Genomic DNA, 23781 nt, shown 5'->3' on the forward strand with positions numbered 1-23781 from the left:
GCATTAGTCGCATTCCTCTGATTCCAAACCACATGAGCCCGCGAGATCTACTAGTTCGGAAAGGATCGGTTCGTCGGTTCGGATCGATATTACTCCAACCTCGTCCCCAGGGCCTTCTCCTCAACGATTTAACCTTATTATTGTGTCAGGTGTCAGCGTATTTAGATAGATCAGCTAATTGGGGAAACCTAACTTAAGTCAATAGCTGATAACTAGTTTACAAAAATCAATAAATAAATGTTGAAGTCGGTAAACACTTGTTTACAGCATAACATAATAAATACGATATAAAATAATATAAAATGATTCTGTTCACGATTTGCATAGTTTGCAGCAACTGCTATATGCTTTATCCTTCATTACTTAGAAAAGTCTTGAACCATCAAATATGATTTATATCTAATTTTCGCCTGAAAAATGTTTCGCTGGCCTGGTAAGAGCAAGAGCAGCAACAACCCGAGACGAACCGACAACTACCCGACAATTCCCGGAAAATTCAGCAACCTCATACCAGTTTCCCGCCTGGACGCCTGTGATATGCTTCCCATCTTAGCGTCGTGGACAGATGTACTACAATGCTGTACCATTTCTTCTGTCGACGGATTCTCTAGAAGTGAGATAAATTGTTTTGCGATATATTTCCAGTAGGTGGTGCCAGTGCTTCAACAGATAAGTCGCTAAACGACGGTGCTAGAACCTCAAAATATTCAAGGTTTGTGGCGTATTGTTTCTGTTCAGCTGTTCTGTTGTCGTGTTTCGCTTCTTTTTTTTTCAGTTAGAAGCGAAATGTGAAAATAAGTCTAACATACGGTGACAAAGTATAGAGATCAGAAAACATCGAAAACAAAAACATCTAGTAACACTTTATACGTAAATAACTCACTGAATAACGTACGTACATACTAGTGAAAGAAAATTGAAGCAACCTGCGTGACTCAGCACCTTATGAATTAGCTAGATTTAAGTTTACGTCTTCCTACATAAGCTTACAAGCTTATATGGTTGAAAGCTAAATATGGATTATTAAAAATTATATACATACTAGTTATGCAACACTTTCGAGTGGTATACTGTGGAATAATATCCCACTAGTCACTTGTATTTTCTCGGAATACACACAAACCTTTAGGTGAGTGTGTAGACCGAGAAAATACAAGTGACAAGCGGGATATTCCATGGTATACCAGGAGAGAGCATTCATAACTATTTTATACCATACCATAGAAAATACAGTAGTCAATGCAATCATTGCGAGATACGCATAGCGCATGATGGGAATACCACTGAATATACAACAGCTTTCCTGCATTCTGATTGGCTGTATTTTCTATGTTTGTTTAACGCTTTATTTGCGACTGATGAACAGGTTTTTCCTAAAACGTCTCTAAAAGTACCATATAGTAATTCAATTCAATTTAAAGTGCTACACAGCAACAACTTGTTTTTTTTTCCTAAATGTTGTATTTTCTATGGCATGGCACAAAATAAAATATCTTTATTTCTCATAATCAACTCAGCTATCTTTATACCAAAAGGCATATAAGGCCTCTCTTCTTAAGATACTAAAGACTACAGCTCGAGAGAAAAAGTTTAGTTTATATTTTATTTTTATTGGCTTTCCTATGTTATAATAAGAAATAATCAAAGAAAACAATCACCATAATTTATAGTGATAGTCGGTTGATATCAGGCAAATGTGTGAAATTAATAATGTTGTGACTGTACACATTGTAGTACATCTGTACCCATAATTGTGAGCAGTGAGATAATTTGTCTGATAATGCAGACTTCAATAATATTAATAATACATCGACATGCTAAGTTACATATTGAAATTATTTGTTGCCAGATTCTCATCAAAATGGTACATTTTGCAGCATGTTTGCCTTTCTTGCAAAGTATTTTATTGATTGATTGATTGATTGACTGAATGACATATTAGTTTCTATTAGTCTATGAATTATTTAGCTTTATGAGTGAACAAGTTGATCCCCAGGGAAAATAGAACCTGAGACATTTTCACCCAATTTAAATTAAACCTACCAGGTATCATCTGATTTCTCCTATGGCTAACTAGGTTTCCCACTAGAAGATATAAGACCTCTGGTGTTACCTTATTAATATCAAAATGTGCTGTCTTATTCTTTCTCTCAGGTGACTGATGATCACATTTAATTAAGATGATTTGCACTCACTACTGTGATTTCAACGAAACTTTGTTGAGTCATGTGTCCAAAGACTCTGGCCTACCAAGATGTATCATGGGCACTGTACCCCCATCCGTGTTACTTCTCTTTATATTACTGCTTGCTTTGATTCAATTATACAAGAAAAGAAAGATCCAGAAAGATAATCATGGCAGAACTTTATTGTCCACTGATATAGAGTCAACTTCTGTTGAGGAAATCATAAGAGAAGAAGTTAAACCCAGTGATTGTGTACTTAAATGCAGGCGCATCAATGGAAGTTGCCAAATAAGTCAAAATTCTATTCAGGCTATAATGAACCCTGCTGAATTTGTTCATGGAGACAATCGTACATCATTTTTGTACACATTTCAACAGTTCTTGCACATTTGCCTTGTGCTAGTTCCTGTCTTTGATGTTATAACCAAGACTGTTATAGAACCCAAGAGACTGCAAGGGTATGTTATGGTTAGTGATGGAGGAACCTTCTTGACATGGCTCACAGCTTTTTTTGTTCTACGTGCTGAAAGTTCGAGGTATTTCAAGATTCATCTTAGCAGACATTCCATTGGTCTCTTGCTCTTTTGGTCTCTGGCATTTGTTATAGAGAATCTGGCCTTTATCTCTTGGAACAATCCTCACTGGTGGTTTGGTCGGAAGACAAGGATCCAGGAAGCTGAATTTGGTTTGTTTATAACACGCTATACAATAGTGGTGTTGATCTTTGCTTTTGGATTGAAAGGACCAGGTCTTTATCAGCCACCAAAAGTTCCTGTAGAAGAAGAGCCAAAATTTTTGGAAGGATCATCAGTAAGCCAACTTTATTCTGACTTACCATTAAGAACAATAACTTATGCAATTAGATTTGCTTTTGCTGTATTAATTTTATTGTTCAAGTAATGTAACATGTTGATTTACAGTTAGTTCCATGTAATAGAAAAAGTTGTTCTGTCACACTCAAGGTTTTTCTCAACAATTCAAATGTTGAATATTTTGTAAAAGATCTGCAGTGTCTGGCCCTTGCAAATACTTTGTCCATAAAATGTAGTTTGCCCACTTAGTCAAATGGTATGTAGCCTGGGGCTACAAGTCCACATGCACTTTATGATTGTCTCAGAGTCACAATTCATCTTATGGAAATTTTTAATTTAAACACACTTCGTACTTGTTGAGAACAGCTACATGTAAGTCATGTTACCTGTTACATTACAGTTTACTAAATTAAAAAAAATTCATAGTTTATCCTAGAGCAGTCTTAAATTGTGTGTCGTAAACCAGAACCAAAGTGATTGATCACTCTAGCCAATCACAAAGGACACAGACAGTACAGTGAACCAATCAATAGTAAATACAGTCATGTAGCTGACATGAAGTGCAGGACTAATGAGCAAGTCAAGATTGGTTTTATATCATTTTTGTTATGATTGGATGAAAAAGTGGTGCAACCTTTACAAGCCAATCATGAGGCATAGTTGAACATGCAAAACCTGAATTACTTTTCAACACTCGAAAATAATAAAAACCGCTCATGACTATTGTTTTATTTTATTTGCTGTTTTTGCTTTTAGGCCTTAGATCGTAGGGGACAGTCAGCTTTTAAAGGGTTTTGGAAGAAAACAAAGATGTTGTGGCCTTTCTTGTGGCCTTCAGACAGGTACGTATAAAATATGTGGATAATGCTAAGCAACAAAAATTGGTCACTGTTCATTGTAATGTCAAAGTCATATGTAACAAGGCTTGCACATCTTTGTCAATTCTAATGTGTTTATGTTGTTACCAGGAACCTGCAGGCCAAGGTGGTTGTGTGTTTCCTCATTCTTGGGGCTGGTCGAGCTGTGAATGTTCTTGTTCCATACATGTATAAAATAATTGGTAAGTGAAGGTTATTAAGAAGATTTCCGCTGAACATTCAAGCAATAATGGCAATATTTTGAATACAGTTAAGAAGAACTTATCGAGACTTAAGCTCTCAAGCTGACCACGTGAGAGGAAATTAAATTTGAAGTCATCCATATTTTAATAAAAAGAGACATTTCACGTCAGTTAAAATACAAGAATGCTCACTTTAAAGTGCCACTATGATGAAATTCTCGATGTCCATTTCTTTACATTTTCGTACACATTAGGTCTCTCCTAGATATCTTGTCAAATTTCAATTTTCTACGAACATTAAAACTCGTGGTTTTTGGACCTTAATTTCCGAGAATTTACGGCGGCCATTAATTTTCCTTGTTCCAAGTCTTGGTTGAAAATTTGAGAAAATGACGTCATTTTCTCAAAAATACAGCACGGGTTGAAATTATGATAACAATAAACCCTTTAAAGACCAGGAGTCTGCTAATATCGTGAAGACACAGTTAAAAGATCTCAGTGTGAAGCTGCAGACTAGTGTTCAACCGGTGTTTACGAGCCACAAGATTGCCCAGGAGTTCCCGACAAGCAAACCTAAGCCTCAACTCATTGATCAACAATGCGTTGTGTATAACTTCAAGTGTGACCAGTGCGATGCTGGTTATGTCAGTTACACCTGTGGCCATCTGTTCGTACGCGTTGATGGACATAGAAGCAAGACCTCTTCAGTACGCAAGCACTATGATAATAGACACGCAGGCAGGATTCCGGATGACCTTCGCAATTGTTTTAGCATGTTGAAAAAATGCCACAACAAGTTTGATTGTCTCATTAATGAGATGTTACTCATTAAACAATTACGACCGTGTTTAAATGTACAATCAGACTCAGTTCGCGCTAAAGTCTTTGTCTAACTTATGCAAATTAGTAACTCTGAACTCTTAGTTACTCTTGAAATCGCATATTTAATTAGTTTCCCTTGACAATGGCGCCAAGATGTCGCCGAAACGTCGGATTTGTCTATCATTAGTTTTTGCCTGTATATGTTTATCTAAATCATATATGAGCCAAAGTTTTTGTTACTCTTTATGCGGATTGCTGTGCTAATTGTTATTATAATTTCAACCCATGTGGTATTTTTGAGAAAATGACGTCATTTTCTCAAATTCTCAACCAAGACTTGGAACAAGGAAGATTAATGGTGGCCGTAAATTCTCGGAAATAAAGGTCCAAACGACATGAGTTCTAATGTTCATAATAGACTGAAATTTGGCAAAAAATGTAGGAAAGACCTATTGTGTGCAAAAATGCAAAAAAATGGGTATGGAGAATTTGATCATAGTGGCACTTTAAGCCGTCTTACAAGGTTTGACACTAATTTTCTCGAGAATGCTTGAGAAAGTAATCACGGGGTACAGAAATGAATTAAAAAGAGATATTTCAAACAGCATTCAAAACGTTACCATGCTATGGGCAGATTTTTAGTCAATAATTTTTGCACTTATTGCTTGAACTTTGAGCGGAATCCGTCTTAATTTGTATTGTTATAATAAATATAATAAATAACAAGGTATTTCTTTCTGTCATACTAAATGGTAGTTTTCTAATATTTTTAGTCAACCACCTTACACCAGGATCGGTTGCGATTACAGACCCTTGGCATCTGATTCTGATCTATGTGGCATTAAGGTTTTTACAAGGAGGTGGAACTGGGGGCATTGGCTTGCTAAATAACTTGAAGGCCTTCTTATGGATCAAAGTTCAACAATTCACTAGCCGAACTCTACAAGTGCAACTTTTTGCTCATCTTCACAGGTCAGACAAGTTTGATGCAAACATTAAAACTGCTCCTGCCACCAGAAATGTTTCCCTGTAGTTATTAATTTGCATTACTGATGGTTGAGGGTCAGAAATAAGATTAATTCAAACACAGAAAATTGCTTTATCACAGGGTTACCACAGGGCCAGGAAATGGTCAGGGAGAAAAATTCTTCCAGGTCTGGGAAAAGTTGAAACCTTATCAGTAATGAATTGGTGGAAAGGACAGCTCTAGTGGAGGCAGTGTGGCTGAGAAGTTAGGGCACCAGACTTGAAATTTGCCAGTTGTGGGTTCAAGTCTTGCTCTGACCACTTAGCTGGAGTTGTTTCTTGGTAGACCTCAGTTCAACTCCTTGGTCATGCTTGTAAATAGCCAACTGGTCTGCCTCCCACCAGTTGGGATTGTTAAGCCTGTTATGTTTATTTGCAATATTTGTTTCTTTCAGTTATTTAACAAGTGGCATGCCTGAAAACTAGCTAGTTGTAGCTGAGTGCATCAACCACTATAAACATTCAACGTTTAACATTTACTGCGCCTTTCAATAACATGCAGACTTCAAAATTCAAAGCTCAACTGACAAATGCATTTCTCGCTACCGTCAATCAAATGTTTGGCAGCTCCTCCCAGCTTCCAACAACTGCTGAGCGCGGGATAATCCAATCGCTGAGCACAGTTCAGACAACGAAGCAGTGCTTTGCAGTAGTCGGAAGCTGGGAGGAGCCACCGAACATTTGATTGGCAGTAGCAAAAAACGCATTTGTCATTTGAGCTTTGAATTTTAGAGTCTGCATGCCATTGAAAGGTGCAGTAACCTTTAAGGGGAGGCTAGAAGCTTATTTATTACAATTTACTCCATACAATACGAATACAGTATGAAAAATTAAGATAACTAACTAGAAACAAACAAACAAACAAAAAGCAGTCACTGCCACTGTATCTGACATTTTGTATTAAATTTGTCAGGGAATTTTTATTTTTATCAGGAAAAAGTCAGGGAATAATCAGGGAATTTTAAAAACATGATGTCTGTGGTCACCATGTATCAGCATCAAGGCTGGGTGGCTTGAGGTTGAACGGTGACCTATGGACTGCCCAGAGCTACATTGAAGTACAGGTTTATCTGTTAGAGAATCACACTGTGCGATACTTAGAACTAACATAGAAAAGAATTGATTGGATTGCAATGAACCACGAAAATGAATTTAGTTTGCTTTTCAAACTTTTAGTACCCTTTGCATGCATTGGATGATGTGACTGCCTTGAATTGCTGATATTATTAACTGGTTGTCTTGAACCTGATCTTTCAGTCTGTCACTCAGCTGGCATCTGAATCGTAAAACTGGAGAAGTGATCAGAATGGTGGATCGAGGCGCCAACAGTATTTATAACTTGCTTAAGTATGTACAGTAAGATGTTGTAAACTGATCAATTTAAAGTAAATTTGGAAGCTGATAAAACATCAGAAGGGATGCTATACAATATTCAAAATTGATTTACCAGTATTAGTTTGATATTATTGTTAAAGTGCACCTAACCCCAAAAATTTTTTTTCGCTAGAACGAATCTACTTATTATTTGAAATAGTTCTGCGAAAAAATTTTTGAATTCCGTTAAATCCTCGATTTTCTATGCCACAACGAAATCTCGAAAATAGCTCCAAAACACCGCCATTTTGTTTCACAACCGAGTTTGAGGAGAATGGGTCCAGCAGCTCTTGTGACGTCTACCCAGGAAGGTTGGATATCTCATTTCCTCTCATTTCCTTCAGGATGGTGCAATACACATTCGAAAAGTGCGCAGAAATGCCTTCCAGAGGTGCTATCGGCTGTTGCAGCAATATTCCAGATTTAAAGAAAGATATACTGTACAATTTACTGACGATGATCGGCTAATGGTGCAATAAAGACGTAAACGATGGTTGATTTTGTCGAACCGAAACAAGCGAACTGAATCTGTGAGAACCATTGAAGAACTCTCACTGGAATTTGTTCTGCAGACTTTCGAACGCTATTTTCATAAATTTTCTGCTTAAAGCTAACCAGCAATTTGTAGAAATACTACCTACAACCTATATCTTCCAATCCCGCAGTATTTATAACATAACCGGCAAAGTTGTGTGATCCGGTCATGATCAAGAAGCGTTATACTGATATGTAAATAGATCGCAACCGTACGCCGCTAACCAACACTTATTTCTCTTTCAATTTAGATGAAAGTCGAAGATTAATCCTCTAGAATTACATGATTACAAAATTGTGAGACTCACAGAGTTTTTCGAAGGTTTAGAAATCAGCAGTGCGAGAAAGATTCTGTGCAATAACGTCGAAAATATGACCACGTAACTTTATCTGCGGACCGCCTAGGGAACACATCCTTTTCGCTTATCCGACGAATTTCACTGCAAACTTTGAGAACAATTTACATTGGTTATTTGGAGTTACGACTTAAAACGTGTGACAATGTGAAATCGGTAATTGTATGAAATGTTTCCTTCCGCTTTGCTTCCCGCAGCTTCAAAAATACAGGTCCAAACAATACGATTTTCAATCGATCGAAGCCAATGTTTTGGAGGTCATCAAGTCTCGAAAACTGCAACACGTACGTCGCTCTTATAAACATGAAGCATTCAACTGAAAGTAAAACACAAACTGGATTTAACAGAACCTTGACAAAATACATTCTCGGTAAGGACAAATGTAAACGGGCTATAAACACGCGTGGGAATCTTATGTTTAGTTGACGAAATTACCATCGAAAGCAGTCCTTGCGTTTTCTTTCCTGCTTTTTGTTTGCCTGCTCCTCCACTTCGTATCTAGCTTTCCATTCCTAATACACAAGCAGCTCATCTGCAAAGACGTCTTCCCCGTCGTCGCTTGAAATATTGTAAATTGCTCTCAAAGCTCTAAGCAGTGAGTTCACAGTTGTCGAACGTGCTCGATCGAAGTTTATTTCGGAGCCTTCCGAATCGAAACTTAACTCTGACTCCAGTGACGAAAAAGAAATGATTCTGAGACAAAACTTGGACGTTTTAGTCCCAAAATACATCGGAACGATTAGTTTTGCGTTCCATTTTCTCGAGCAAATACAGAGAGTTGACTGAGGTGCTATTGTGTTTGGTTCCTGGGTAGACGTCATCAGGTACCGCCGCCCCAGACTCCCTAAAATGCGGTCGTGAAACACTTAATCGCGACTTTGAAAGGGCATAGAAAATTGAGGATTCAACCAAATTCAAAAATTTCTTCGCCCAAATGCTTCAAATAAAGTCTAGATTTGTTTTAGCAAAAAAAAATTTGGGGGTTAGGTGCACTTTAAACATGGTGTCAGTAGTGGATTTCAGTGGTCTATTTCAATACGACCAATTTACATGACTATGGTTTCAATACAAAAAAAGTGAACCAAAGCTCGAGAAGCAGTGTTGTTTGACTTGTTATAAAATCATATAATTCCCAACTGTTATGCGACGTAACTATAACAGTTGCTTTTAAGATATGACTATTTTGTGACTTGTAAGTAATATGTGGTATTTTTCTGTGCCCTTAGCTATCTTTTGTTCAACATTGCACCTACATTTGTTGACATTGGTGTGGCAATTGTGTACTTCATCGTTGCTTTCAATGGCTGGTTTGGATTGATAGTCTTTATAACTATGGCTCTATATGTTGGTAAGACTGGCTCTTGATTCAACTTTAAAAAAATTGAAGGCTTTTGTGCAAAAAGGGTGTATATAGCATTTTGAGCCAGTTTTTATTTTTTGCAGGATCAAGCTAATTTTTGGCAGACTGACTTGTTTTAACATGAAAAGCATTGTTGCATAATCGTTTTTGTTGATTTGGGCTTCATTTTCAAGAAATAACATATACAAAAAAACTCAGTTTTCCAAGCGGCATCTATTGGAGCAAATCCTTCAAAGGTCGATTTTGATGCAGCGCGAACTGAAAAAAAAATTGATCTATCCTATCTTACACCACGATGAATAATATACACATCTTTATGACAGTAACAGTAATGTTTATTGTGTTTTTACTGTGTTAAAATACAGCCCAACTAAAAAGTTTGAAAGTGATTTCATGTTATTTTTACTCATGATTAGAACCAGAAAGTATTAATCTTTCAACATTTCACATGTAATAAAATGAGATGAAGTGCAAGAAACCTTTCATGGTCTTTCTTTAGTATAATAATTTTAAAAAAATGATTATAATAGTCAACTTTAATAGAGTATAATGTATTTTAATAATTATTTCACTCTATGGTAACATTAATCTTATGTAATGCATCAATCAGTTCTTTTAAAATATTAAATTTATATCATGATTTGGTGCATTAACCATGTTGAACATGCCACATGTATTTCAGCATTTACTGTTCTTATCACTGAGTGGAGAACTAAATATCGTCGTGAGATGAATGATAAGGACAATGCAGCCAAAGCAAAAGCTGTTGACTCACTGTTAAACTTTGAAACTGTAAGTTGAAAATGTATTTTTAATTTGTTTTTAACATAAATACATTTACACCAACAAAGATTTTGTGGGATTTTTTTTAGACAAAGTAATATTCTCTATACTAATAGGTTAATGTGGTTTTCTTTATTATTTGCACCTGTCTGCTTGGCACTTTATTGACATTGTAATGAGTGTTGAAAAATGAATTTTGATCACACTTGCTCTAGGTGAAGTACTACAGTGGAGAAGACTTTGAAGTGGAAAGACTGGATCTCGCTATCCAGGACTATCAGGTATAACAGCTCAACAGCTTTGTGTTTTCCCTCATCTTTGCAATCAATTTGTTGCACCTCATCATGCTGGTGCATTCCTTATCAAGAAGTGAATTCTTTTTTTCAGAAATGTGAATGGGATACAATTGCATCCCTTGCTCTGTTGAATACAGCGCAGAACTCAGTAATCACTGTTGGACTCTTGGCTGGTACACTGTATTGTGGCAAGTTAGTAGGGGACGGACAACTAGAGGTGAGTACTACTCTCAAATGCCTCCTTTTTAAACCTGGTCTTGTGGTTTGTCGTACTTTAAAGTACCATAAGTGACGGTCATTTCTCTCAGGACTATGTCTCATTGTGTTCTGTTAGTAAGTAGACTGCAAGTTATGTTATGTGGAATGAACAACAACAACAGCAACAACTTTATTTGTACTTAACATAGAAATTAGAGTCAGATGACCAAAAACAAGTTAGAATAAAAAGAGTACATGGCTGCCCGAAATAACCTTTATGGGCTAATAAGACTGGGCAGCCATCCTTAGTGATTAATTGAAAGTGATTGTTAGGTTATAGGTGATTATTAGGTTGAATAACTATAGTTCTGTCTCAAAAGTTTAACACTACTCGCCTGAAGGTAACTCTGCTTACCACTTACTAAACATTCAAGACCCAGTCATTAAAAAAACTGATAACCCTTGATTTTCAATCTGTCTTCTGTTTTTGATGTAGATTTGTGATAAGTTGACATCAAAACCGAACAACTGAGAAATAAACAGAAAACCTCAGTGGTAAAACTCGGATCGAAATTCACCCTAATCCTGGATTAGTTTGATCATAATAATTTTCATTGCTGAATTGTGCAGTTTCGTAGTATATTTTTATTGGAATTGCCACATTAAGCAGATCTCAAAGTTAGGTGTGTACCGGTATGTACTGCGTTCACTTAACGGGCTCAAGCATTACCAAGAACAAGTGTGTTCTTTAGGGAGGCCCTTTATTAATGGTTTCTAATCTCTGTTTGTTTTCCTTTAGGTTGGAGATTTTGTCTTGTTTGTCACTTACACCCTTCAGCTTTACATACCCCTGAACTACTTTGGAACCTACTACAGGTAAGAAAGTTATTTAAAAGTGCCAGAGCCTTTTATTCTTTGTTTCTTTTTCACTTGAAGCTACACATCACCCCAAGGACACCTGCCAAAAAATTCCATTTTTTTAAACGTTCAATTTTTCCAGGATTTTAGTTCCCCATATGCCTGAGTCTCCGCTCAGTTCTCCATAACAAAGGAGCTTTGATGTAAGGACCATTTGTCAACAGACTGCAAGTGAACAATTTGAATTTGAGAAAAAAAAAATCCGAAATGTTTGTCACATGAGCCTGTTAGCCATCTCAATCAGCAGCATGGGTATAGGACAAAAACTCTAATTAAAAGGAGTTTAGTTCAGATCACTTTCTTTGACTGATGTGTAGATTTAGACAAAAAAAATTAAAAATGTTTGTGAGCACTTAAAACATTGTCATTAAAGATGTGTACATTATTCACCATGGTGTAAGATAGGATAGATGAATTTTTCACTCGCTTGTCTCACGATGAAGTCACTTCAAAATGTAGATCACATCTTAAAGTGATCTACATCAAAGCGATCTACATCTTAAAGTGTCTCCATCGCGAGACAAACGAATGAAAATTGATCTATCCTACTTAAAACATTTTTTAAATGTTGAAACAACCTCAATAGTAATAGTAGCTAACTCCAGTCCCTTCTCTCCTTGAGGAAATCTCTACAATACTCCTTAAGGACAGTTCTTGTGGTCCCAACAAAATTCCCATGTTTTTTCTCTGGAGCAAATTTTCCTTTTTTTTTTGTTACAAGTTATAAATAAAGGTATTTTGTTTCAGAATGATTCAGCAGTCATTTATTGACATGGAAAACATGTTTGACCTGTTTCAACAGAAAAGACAGGTATATTGATCAATTTTCAAATGATGTTGATAAGAATAATGGATTCTTTGTTCGAGTTTAATTACGCACATCAGAGTTTATTTCTGGTTTGATTGACATGCTATTCTCGGGGGAACGTTCGCTAAGACATGGAGACTTCAATGCTAGTTGCAGTGTTGTTGCCTACCCCTACAGCCTAGTTTCTACTCTCCCAGAATTGAAAGCATTATAGTTGATAAGCAGTAATTAGACTTTCTTCTAAGTTTGATGTTAGCAAGTTGAGCAAACTGGTTCATTAATAAGGTTAGACTATACTGTGTGTGGAACAGTTGTTCTTGCCGTATTGCCTTAAACAGTTTCATTGGTCATTATGCCTGTAGGTACTAGATGAACCACACGCTCCAGACATCCGAGTCGCCAGTGGTCTGGTAGAGTTTCAACATGTCAATTTTTCATACCTTCCAGAGTAAGTCTGCCATATAATGAATTTCACTTTCATGGTGTAAAAAGCATTTGCAAGGATTAAAAGGATTTAGAGCCCAGTTTTATAACGAACGTTTTGAACTCGGTCCATTCTATTTCTAGCCTCGTCATCGCTAGTTATGCTCACTTCCTATAATTCGGTTCCTGTCATTTGCCAACCAAATATAACTGTTAATCGTTTGTTTTCTTGGTCTTGTTTCTGGTGAGCTCTCCTCTCTATTTTTAAACAATAGACTTAACGAACCTACAGGAGTGTTATCAAAATGTGTTTCACTTTGTTCTCACAGAAAGCAGATTCTGAAAGATGTGACATTTACCGTGTACCCTGGTCAGACTGTAGCGCTTGTTGGTCCGTCAGGCAGCGGTAAAAGCACCATCATTCGACTGCTTTATCGTTTCTATGATCTGGACTCTGGAGTCATCTCTATTGATGGACAGAACATTGCAAAGGTTACTCATTTGTACAAATTAAAAATTATTATTAACAATTAGATTATGAGCTCGAGATTTCTATCGCGAGTCAACTATCACGCATAGAAATCGAGAGCGAATAATCTAATTTGTTTTAGTATAAATCTACTAGTCGTTCAAAACGTAATGTAAATTCTCTTCACAGATACTTCGAAAACACAAATCAGATCGACCGTCGTTTTGATAACAAGCGCACACTTCTACTCTACTCACTATCTACAACAGATTAGATCGTGAGTAGCCTAGCCAACCAGGGAGCGGTATTCGTGACAGAACGCTGGTAGATTTATACTAACAGTTTGTTAGACTGGATGGTTTTTCTTTCATGCACTCAGTTTTGTCGGCGCATGCTGTACGCGCCTTTTAGTACGCAAAGGCGTTTGAACAAACTTTACCACCCGGAGTTACATGTGATAGAAAATTCCTACTCTTTATCAAAGTAAACATTTTTCCGTATGTAGCAGTCAGTCGTTTCTGAGTTGTACATAGCTTAGATGCTTTACATGATCAGAAGTAAAATCTCACAACCTGGTAGGCATCAAGATTTATTGCAGACTCTCAATGGGGTGGTGGCTTCATTACGGCTAACGGTTAGTATTTTTTTTTTTCGGTTATCCGATTTTTTGTCCTTGCGGTCAACAGAAATCTCAGAATCTTAGTACCATTGTTTTAAAAAGTGAAATTTTTTTGATTACTGTAAAACATATTTATTCCTAGATGGAAAAGGCAAGACACAAGAAAGTTTCCAAGAGAGATCTTGAGAATTTTTTCACGATTAACATTTTTCACGGCTAACGGTTAAAATGTTCCAATTTTTACGCCTAACGGTTAAATGTTTATTCAGTAGGAATGAGCTAAAACTCATGGCCCGTATTACGATTAACGGTTAACCCCATTGAGAGGCTCTTATAGGTAACTGGTTATAATGGTATATTGAACACATGATTCAGGACAAATAAACGATTCTCAAACCTTATTTTGTCGTAACTGGTGTACTGAACATGAGATTTAGGATAGCTTAACAATCTTCACCTTGTTTTGTGGTATCTGTTTTTTCCAGGTCGCCCAGAAGTCTCTCCGTAAAGTCATAGGAGTGGTTCCTCAGGACACTGTTTTGTTCAATGATGACATAAGGTATAACTTGACATAAAAACAGTGTCTTTTGACCAATTGCTATATCGGGGAATAAGACGGGCGCTTAGAGCTGTCAGCCATTCAGCCAAACACGGATGATGGATCAATTCATCAAATCCAGAAAGCAACATGTCGTGAGAAAGAGCCTCTTTGCGCTTCGTTGTCTCCGCATATTCTGGCAGAGTCCTCTCACTGCTTCAGCAACAAAGCATACTGTAAACTTGTTACGTCGTTGTTACGGCAACAATTTTATTTTACCAGAAAAGAAGAGTGATTAGCAGTAATTCAGATATAACCTACAGTCTGATTCACAGCAAAGCTGGTTGTTGGGTACCCGAATTATCTAATTAGACTGTAAACGGTGCGCTAATAGTGATTAAAACTTGTTGGTCAGGAATATAACTTTTTATGTATATTTTGTTAACAATGTGAAGACTGAGAGCATACAGAAGTCAGTGTATTTTTTTAACAAGGCGAAGTTGAAAAATGCGTCATTCAGCTTCTTCTCTCTGCTTCATGAGGGATTGTCAGACAAAATTAGAAAACATCTGAGTTTTACAATGCACGTATCAAAGTTAGACATCTCCAAGCGCCAAGTGGTCTTGTAACTCCGTCGTGCAAACAACAAGGTCAACCTCCTGTTAGCTTTAGTTTTGATATTGTGGTGATTGCCTTAACCCAAATGACTTTCAGACCAACACAAATTACATAATCCACAGCTACACTCTGAATGGCTGTTAGTTTACTTGTTGATTGAATACTTTCATAGTGACAAAACACCTTTCTAGCCAGCCTGTGCTGATCATCTCTGTCATCTTGTCTGCTGTGTCAGGTATAATATCCAATATGGAAGAATTGGCGCCGCTAGTTATGAAGTGGAGGAAGCTGCATCAGCAGCAGACATGCATACAAGGATTTTGACTTTCCCAAATGGTAGGCGTTAGACACAAGTTTAACTAATCCAGGTGTATGTCTTGACGTGATGTCTTCCGGATCATCCAGATAGTGTTTTTCTCATTTTCTTGTTATAGTGCCATAAATTAGTTCTGAATGTATGAACTTGAATTCAAGACAAGTGAACTAATGGCGTATATCTCAGGCTATAATGCAATCCTCGCTGAACGCGGGCTCAAGCTGAGCGAAGGAGCGATTTCAGCCATGCGCACTTATGATCTAACAAACGCATCATTTCCGCAGGTTATGAGACAATTGTCGGGGAACGCGGGCTCAAGCTAAGTGGTGGAGAGAAACAGCGTGTGGCAATAGCAAGAACTCTGCTGAAGAACCCGCCTCTTGTTCTTTTAGATGAGGTACTGCTTGACTGGGAACACCTACAACCTGCTCACTTACGCAATTTTTAGTTCCTGTCTTGTTTTCTTCTTATGGCAAGTTTTAATTTGTTTCAGGCAACTTCTGCTCTCGACACACAAACAGAACGCAACATTCAGGCTTCTCTAAACAGAATGTGCATCAACAGAACTACGATTGTAGTCGCCCACAGGTAATAAACCATACACGGCCGTACATCACCGTGAATACTCGGACGCGGTCGGGCAGTGTCGTGCATTATCGTGTGTTCGTGTTTGTTCTTACCCAATTAAAATGTGCTCCGGGACGGATGTCCACGCGCAAACACGCGTAATAACGCGTAATAACGCGCAGTGGCTCGATAAGTGTTTATACAAGATTGAACAAGTCTCGCTAGCGGAAGTGTCGCAAAAGATGCTGGCTACACCTTTGACCGGGTTTGTCTTCTCACAACATTTCTTATTTCTCCAGGTTATCCACGATTATTAATGCAGATCAGATTCTTGTTGTCCGGGAGGGTGAGATCATTGAAAGAGGAAGGTAATTTTACTAATGTGCGTGCTCAGATTTGTAACCTGATACGCATAAATTCACATTACAGTTCCTCCACCAAGGGTCAGTTTGCAAATTTGCCATGGTGTTAGTCTATCTAAGTCATTATTATTATCCGTAACAGCGGGAGTTTGTAGTTTCGGCCGTGGGATGTAGCTTCTGTCCATAATAATGGCTGTCCGTAATAGTGGGTGTCCGTAACAGCGGGTTCTCCTTAACGGCGGGGTGTCCGCAAGGCGAGAGTTGACTGTAATAAGTTTACCCATATTACTGGCCGTCATATTTAAGCTACCAGAAGAACTTTTCATGATGCCAAACTTGGCGTTTTTTTGTCCGCGACAGACACGACGAGCTAGTCTCTGAAGGCGGTGTGTATGCCGACATGTGGCTGCAGCAACAGAAAGCGGAGGAAAAAGAAAAACATGGCAGCATCAGCGACAGTGTTGAGGAGGAAAAAAACGATAAATAAACAGAGAAGTGATGACCCAAGAACTGTGGAATTGCAAAGAGTAGCTCAGACGGCTTTGAACTCTTCAAAATAGAGTGAATTTCAACCAGCTCAGCAACGACGACAACTAAATTCTGCAAACTAAATGAAACATGACATGGCAAAGATGGTCATTAAGACTAATGGTTGTTCATAGATGAGTTTTTTACGTAAAAAAAAAAAAATGCTTAAACTAGGAGAAGGTCTTCTCATGTTACGTATGTTACGTATGTTGAAATCCTTTTGCATTTTCGAAAAGCTAAAGATATAAATAATTGCCTGAAATAGCACCAAAAAAAATATCCCGTAGGAACTCGAGAAACTAAATTTCAAAGTTCAGAGAAATTGTACAAACAGTAAGTTTCATCTTACAAGTGCTTTCAAGTGTTTCATGTAATATATCAAACACGAAACACACAGTGTTTGACCACATTTCCAAACACCTCGAAGTTCGTCAAAAATACTCCGCTACGCGTCATATTTCAACTCTCTTCTCGGTGTTTGGAAATGTGGTCAACCACGGTTCTTCGTGTTTGATGTAATATATCAAACAAGAAAGACAGTGTTTGACCACATTTCCAAACACCGAGAAGAGAGTTGAAAATACGACGCGTAGCGGAGTATTTTTGACGAATTTCCAGGTGTTTGGAAATGTGGTCAAACACTGTCCTGAGTGTTTGATATATCTTCTCAATCAAAACTAAAACTAAGGAGAAAATGGAGAATTAAAATCGTAAAAATCTATGCTAATTAAGATCAGATATCCAAACACCGTCACGGTCATGATTCCTTTGATTATTAATGAGTTTGAGAAATATTACTTCAAAATTTGTTTTCGACATTTGATGTTGTTAGAAATGATTTCTTTTGAGATATTTAAAACATTCGCACAGAAGTTTGCAATACAATGTAAATAACCTCGGTACTAAGTTCGTGTCCGCTTGTTACTTGAACTTCTGGTAGATTCCTTCTTAAGTGTTATATATTTTTGTTTTGTTAATTTCTTTTCTGTTTTTTGCTTTGTTGCCTAATGGTGCTGGCACGATTAATAAAGAAGAGCATTTCAATAAACCCTGGCCTGTAGGACATTGTTTGATTGCCTGTTGTAGGATTATTTTTGATATAGTATCTCTTTTTTGGAGCGCGTCGTTGAAGAATGTGCTGCTTCGTGCTGCTCGTTGCACAGTTTTGTTAACGCAAGTTACACGAAACATTGCGTGATTCAGGATTAGTTTGGGAAGAGAAAGATATCATTTCAAAGGTACGTTAATACAAGGGTATTAGAAAGACGTACAGATACTGTGTTTCTACCGCAGGCATACGAACCGGCCACCGTATTCAACGGAAGCTGAGGTAAGTGATGGGCTAACCATCACCATCATTAAAGGTGTATAAAGGGTTTGCAAGTCAAGGTGGAGGCTCCCAGTTTTAGACACTTTCTCCCCACCCCCTCCCCCTTCCTACTCTCTTCCCTATGGCCTTCGACCTTTCATTACCCTCAAAGGTGAATTTTTTCACACGTTTGTCACAAATTGCTATGTGATTAAATATTCTACTTGTTTTATGACTTTTGCCGCGGTTTTCTATGCTGGAGCAAATTGATAATATCTATCAAGACGGCCCTATAGAGCGCTATAGTCAGCGGCGAGACGGGGGCATAGAACTTTGTAAAGTCAGTGGGCCTCGGTGGGTCAGTCCAGGCCTTGAGCTAAAGGCGGGGGGGGTTGTTTTGCTTGCCCCGCCGGCTTTTCTTCCTTCTGTGATTTCTTTTTTTACCCAAAGTAAGGGGGGCCGGGCAACCGTGCCCTCCCCTGGATCCCGCACGGTAAAGTTAACAGTGGGTGCTTTGGTTAACAGCCAGTTTTCTTGTTTTCAAGTGAAAGAATAATCTGCATCGCGGTAAAAATCAGTTTGTGTTGCAGGAACATTATATGGACGCTTGGTCGGCAAATGATTATATCGGGTAATTTCTATCCAATAGCCATTTGCGATATATTAAAATTCTGACTTGCCTGGGAGCCTTGGGGAACAAAATAAAGAAAATTGAAAATTATTCATCGTCCAATTTCGATGCAATTTCTTTGTTTATCCCCCCCCCCCCCCCCCAACCCCCAAGCCTCGGAACCATGTTAGAATTTTAATTTATCGAAAATGGCCTATTATCACATAAATGGATTTAATTGAAATCTAACTTTTTATCAATTCAACGGCTCATTAGATGCCCCATGAGTACTGTAACACATGCCACAAGACAAAGCTGGCAATACCTGAAAGTTTTAATCGAGATAAGCACTTTAGTCCATTAGTGAACTGTTGAACTTTGGCAAAGAACCAATTACATTGTTATTTTGACGGACAAATTATTTGCTCCAGTCCAGGAACACTTTGACAAGAAACAGCAAAAAGACTAGATCATTCAATCATTTTGTTCGGGGGATTTTGTATGGTATTGTTACTTGCTTGGAACCACAAAATGTGTGAGACCGTGTCAGTGACCTACAAAATAACCTAGCCGTGTTTAAATTGGAACGTTCGGCACGAATCAAAGAAAATACCGTCAAATCCCCCCAAAACTTGCATTGTGTTGGTAAACTTCGTACTGCGGGGTATCAACTGAGTAAAGACGACTACCATTGACTCGGAAATCTCACTGAGTTGAATATCGTGGAAATAAAAATAACATTCAGTCAATTAATAAAAATAACATTCAGTCAATTTAAAAAAATAATGTTATTCAACAACACATCGGTCTCATGAAAAAGAAATATGGGTTGTTTACCAAACGAGAGGTCAAGATGCCTGGATATTCGCCAAGTCCTTTTGTTATTATATTATTTTATTATTATTATTATTGCGTGTTTATGTACCGGGACGGAGTCAATGGCCATAAACACGCAAAAAAAAGGAACGAGGCCAATATCCAGCCATCTTGACCGAACAAGCTTGGTCAATAAAGGATTTATTGTATGGGATAAGGAACACCAAAAAAAATGAACTTCGCGCTCTGGACAAGCGCGTAATCCCGATCCCGAGCAGGCAAGATAGCGCCTTGCTCGCTCGCCCGGATAGCCAATGACCGCGCAAAAATTTAGGTTCATGTTGCCCGCTCGAGTAATGATAGTACTGGTTCTCATATTCATAGCTTATGTACTTATCAGTTCTGAACAGCTCTGTTAATCCTTCAATCTTGGAAAAGATTTAAAATGCTTAATATCCGATCATTTCCGAGTGTGTATTGCTCGAACAATATATTAATACAATATTAAGACTTAAGTAATAGAGAGACTGGGAAGTTACGAAGATTCCGTGATCGCTAATTTCGGTTGAACATCCGAATGTTCTGGCTCCCAACACAGGCTCGTATAAGGGATGTAGAGATTATGGTTACAACTGAAAAGAGGTTAAGTTTTAAATCGGATTTAAAGTTCACCGATGTAAATAAGAATTCCTTGTACAAGAACCCACGTTGAGCCAAGCACCGATTCCTCATGATTCTAGATGGCAACTTCAGCTGTATTTCCTCATGAAAAATCCATTTGCTATCTTATAAAAATATATTTATATATAACCTGATATTAGTTTATTGTAAGGACCTTGAGCGTACTTGAAAAAAGCAATATTAAGCGCATTATGTAACATCCGATACGGCTTGAAATTATTGTTATCCCGCTGCTAATTCAAAACAATCAATTAATCCGCAATCTTAACATTTCTTCTGACGCTTTTCCATGCTTAAGGTGAACGAAATTATCATTTTTGACGCGTTTACTGGATTTTCCTCGCAGAGCCATTCAAAGGATGTTTACTTTTAACTGACCACAGAAAGATCTTTTTTGAAACTTCTTTTCACACAGATATATCAAACCACGGTAAATATTTGACCGAAAGACTACACGGCACAAATCGTACAACTTAACACTCCTTCTCCAGCCACGTAAGGCATTCCAGACACGACCAAAGTTTAATGACGAAACTTATACCCCAAGCCAAGCCAAGCCTTCGCACTCAGCGGCTTAGCACTTAATTAGTTCAGAAAGCCTTGAGTATTAACTGGACGTATTACATAGGTTTTCCCTTACAAACAAAAGCACTTATCACTGACTTATCATTGCCAGCGAGGAGTCCAAATTAATCAAGTCTATGACGGTATAAAATAAAGCGATGGTTAGTTTTTTTTACAATAAAATCAGTTGATCTGTCGAGTACAAAGATCATGTCACAGTTGGGACTGGTTGCATTTCACTATCATTTTTGGCGCCTAAGATAGATTAGGAAAAGCGGGAAAAAACAACACCTTTACCCCAAGCACGTGTTAATCCTAAATTAACTCCAAACTAGGAAATCATTCAACAAATCACCTTTTCGCTGATAACATAAACATAATATCATCAAATATATCTTAAAAATAAATAAATTTCGGGAATTCCTCAAATTTTCATGGGTTGATAATGATTGCTGGCGGGGTGTTGGAGGTCAAATCAAAGCAAACCGACTATTATTCAGAAAAAATAATACACTCTCTTAATACAAACGGATTATATTTTCGCGACTTAGCAATTGAGTCAAGACAATAAATCCGATCTGGAGACAACAGTACCAACCCACCCAATGAGACCACTGTTATTTTTGTAAAAAGTCCAGGCAATTTTTCCCTGTTTCAAGAACAGAATTATAGTATTTTACGGAAACGAGAGCGACTTGCCAGTTGAAAAACTTTGGAGCATTCCAAGATGTGTTGTGAAATTTTGTTTGATAATATGTCAGATATAAGGCTGGACGAGGGCAGGGGTGCACCTTCCGAACAATGAGATTGCGTATAGCATGTCATCAGTTTATTTCATCAGTTTATTTTTTATGACATTTATAATCATCATAAATTGCAGCTGATCTTGCCTTAGGTTACTAAATATAAAACCACTGCTGAGGCTTGTAGAGTTACTCCCCGTTTGAGCGCAATCCTACTAAATCAAACCGGAAAGAAGACTTGACGCCGGTAAAATGAACCAGTTGATGATTTTTACACTTCTCATCTTCCTATCTTCGCTCAGCAGATCGCTGACGTGTCGATTTCACGAACAAAATTTTTCTGATGTCGAGCAGGTCTCAGTACAAGCATTCAAGAAAAAACTCCTTAAAGAGTTGGGCTTTTGTTCAGTCCCGAATGTTAACAAGATTAAAGCCCCAAAGGTTCCATCGTTTTACAAACGTTTGATAGAAGAAGAAAACAGCAAGCCTATCCAAACCTCAGAATTGGACGAGGATGACTTCCTTGCAAAAACTAATCAACTATTTCTGTTCCCCGAGCAAGGTAAGTTTTTTAGGAGAAAACTTTTAAATTTTGTAACACCTTTGCTACGCAAAAAACTTATCCAAAATCGATCAAGAAACGTAACTGTGTGATTTGCGCAGTGGGATCAGCGGACCGTTATTTCCTGAACATGAGTTTAGCAAGCGTGTCTTGAATTCGTCTCCACAGCATTCTTGACTTCTAGACACCATTGTCGGTATTCATGTGGCGGCATCTCTGCGTGTGATGTAACCGAAGCTATTTAATAGTTTCAGCTGAACCTACAAGTTTGAGAAACACCAATATTCAAATTCCATGCGCACGCGAACTGATTTCTTTAATACACATTTATCTCATGTAACGAGATACCCGCGTTATGATTTCTCACGAATGCCACTGTAATGATGGGGGTGCTTATTGGGACCTTGTTGGAACAGGGGACCCTTATAAATAACCGGCACCCGAGGCCTGGCGGGGGGGGCTTATTGGAAAGGAGGAGCTTGTTGGAAAAAGGGGCAATTTGGGGCAATTTGCTATTGATGTGAGTGAGATAATTTTCCTAAAATATATTTGATTTCAGTTGTTTCGGTAACCGGTGGAACTGAAAGGAACTTAATCTTCAAATGGAATCCCATACACCCGACATTGGAGATTGTGTCAGCTCTTTTATGGATACACATCGTCCATGCGCCCATCTCAGTTGAAAACCCGGACCTCAGAAAAGGAGACGAGTTGCAACTATACAAGAGCTACCGAGCTTCAGGAACTGAGAGCAAAAAAGAACACTTTCATTCGGAACATTTAAAGGCAACTGGCTGGTATAAAGTGGAGGTCAGTGGAATGATTCAAGGATGGTTCTCTGAGCAGCCAAAGATAGATCTCAGTTTGGATGTTGCAGTGGAAGGGGCGAGGTCTCTAGAGATCGGTGGGGTGAGTGATGACGACGAGCCGCTGCAGCCCTTTCTGGCAATCAACACCAAAGAGAAGCGAGGCCGCATTAACAGGAACAAACGGAAAGCCGTTTCGAAGGAATGCCCGGGTACGCCTACAAGTACGTGCTGCTTACAACAACTCACAATAGACTTTGAGAAACTCAACTGGGACTTTATCATCGCACCAAGGATATTGAATTTTGCAGTCTGTAGCGGAGACTGCTCACTCAACATCAAAGGCAATATCAATTTCTTCAGCAACCAGGCACGAGCCGCGCCATTTGCAGGAAAACTTAACCCCCGAAGGCAGAAAAATATCTCTTGTTGCGTGCCAAAAACAACGAATGATATCACCCTCTTGCTGTTTGATGAAAGTGGAGATGTACGGATTTTAACTCTACGTGACGCACGTGCGTTATCCTGTCACTGCGTAGTGTAATGACTGCTACTGTAACAAATCCTTTACTCGACCCAGCATTTAGTCTGAAAGCGCCCGCCTGCGTGGTATGAAAGATAGGATTCAACGCAAGTGGACCATTTTTACACTAACAATTAGAAAGGGTGTAGATTCATGAGCAAGAATGTCACTGATCGAAACGCAAAAACCGTAGT

At 38.2% G+C, this 23781-nt stretch overlaps 2 protein-coding genes across 2 annotated transcripts in view; both read left to right on the plus strand.

Annotated features, from left to right (window-relative positions):
• The first annotated feature begins 516 nt into the window (after positions 1 to 516).
• Positions 517 to 19036, plus strand: LOC145487224 (ATP-binding cassette sub-family B member 6-like). The gene is made up of 20 exons (XM_081465947.1): positions 517 to 712; positions 2155 to 2996; positions 3755 to 3840; positions 3967 to 4058; positions 5654 to 5852; positions 7164 to 7253; positions 9397 to 9518; positions 10213 to 10322; positions 10529 to 10594; positions 10701 to 10826; positions 11607 to 11683; positions 12473 to 12536; positions 12896 to 12981; positions 13286 to 13448; positions 14530 to 14603; positions 15436 to 15536; positions 15801 to 15913; positions 16010 to 16104; positions 16383 to 16451; positions 16806 to 19036. The coding sequence occupies exons 2-20, from the start codon at positions 2181 to 2183 to the stop codon at positions 16930 to 16932; spliced, it is 2676 nt and encodes an 891-aa protein (XP_081322073.1). The 5' UTR covers positions 517 to 712; positions 2155 to 2180; the 3' UTR covers positions 16933 to 19036.
• Positions 19037 to 21311: 2275 nt separating this feature from the next.
• Positions 21312 to 23781, plus strand: part of LOC145487229 (growth/differentiation factor 8-like) — a 3101-nt gene continuing 631 nt past the window's right edge. The window contains exons 1-2 of the mRNA XM_081465952.1: positions 21312 to 22258; positions 22818 to 23781. The exon at positions 22818 to 23781 is cut by the window's right edge and continues 631 nt beyond it. Coding sequence (XP_081322078.1) covers positions 21949 to 22258; positions 22818 to 23608 — 1101 coding nt within the window. The 5' untranslated portion in view covers positions 21312 to 21948 and the 3' untranslated portion in view covers positions 23609 to 23781. The remainder of the gene's footprint in view (positions 22259 to 22817) is intronic.

Source organism: Orbicella franksi, chromosome 5 (assembly GCF_964199315.1).
Source record: "Orbicella franksi chromosome 5, jaOrbFran1.1, whole genome shotgun sequence".
Taxonomy (NCBI): domain Eukaryota; kingdom Metazoa; phylum Cnidaria; class Anthozoa; order Scleractinia; family Merulinidae; genus Orbicella; species Orbicella franksi.

Excerpts from the sequence above, each read along its gene's own strand:
- LOC145487224 (XM_081465947.1), top strand. The coding sequence starts at position 2,181 with ATGATTTGCACTCACTACTGTGATTTCAACGAAACTTTGTTGAGTCAT. Across the intron at positions 11,684-12,472 it reads TACTTTGGAACCTACTACAG|AATGATTCAGCAGTCATTTA; the intron begins GTAAGAAAGTTA and ends ATTTTGTTTCAG. Across the intron at positions 16,105-16,382 it reads ACGATTGTAGTCGCCCACAG|GTTATCCACGATTATTAATG; the intron begins GTAATAAACCAT and ends TTATTTCTCCAG.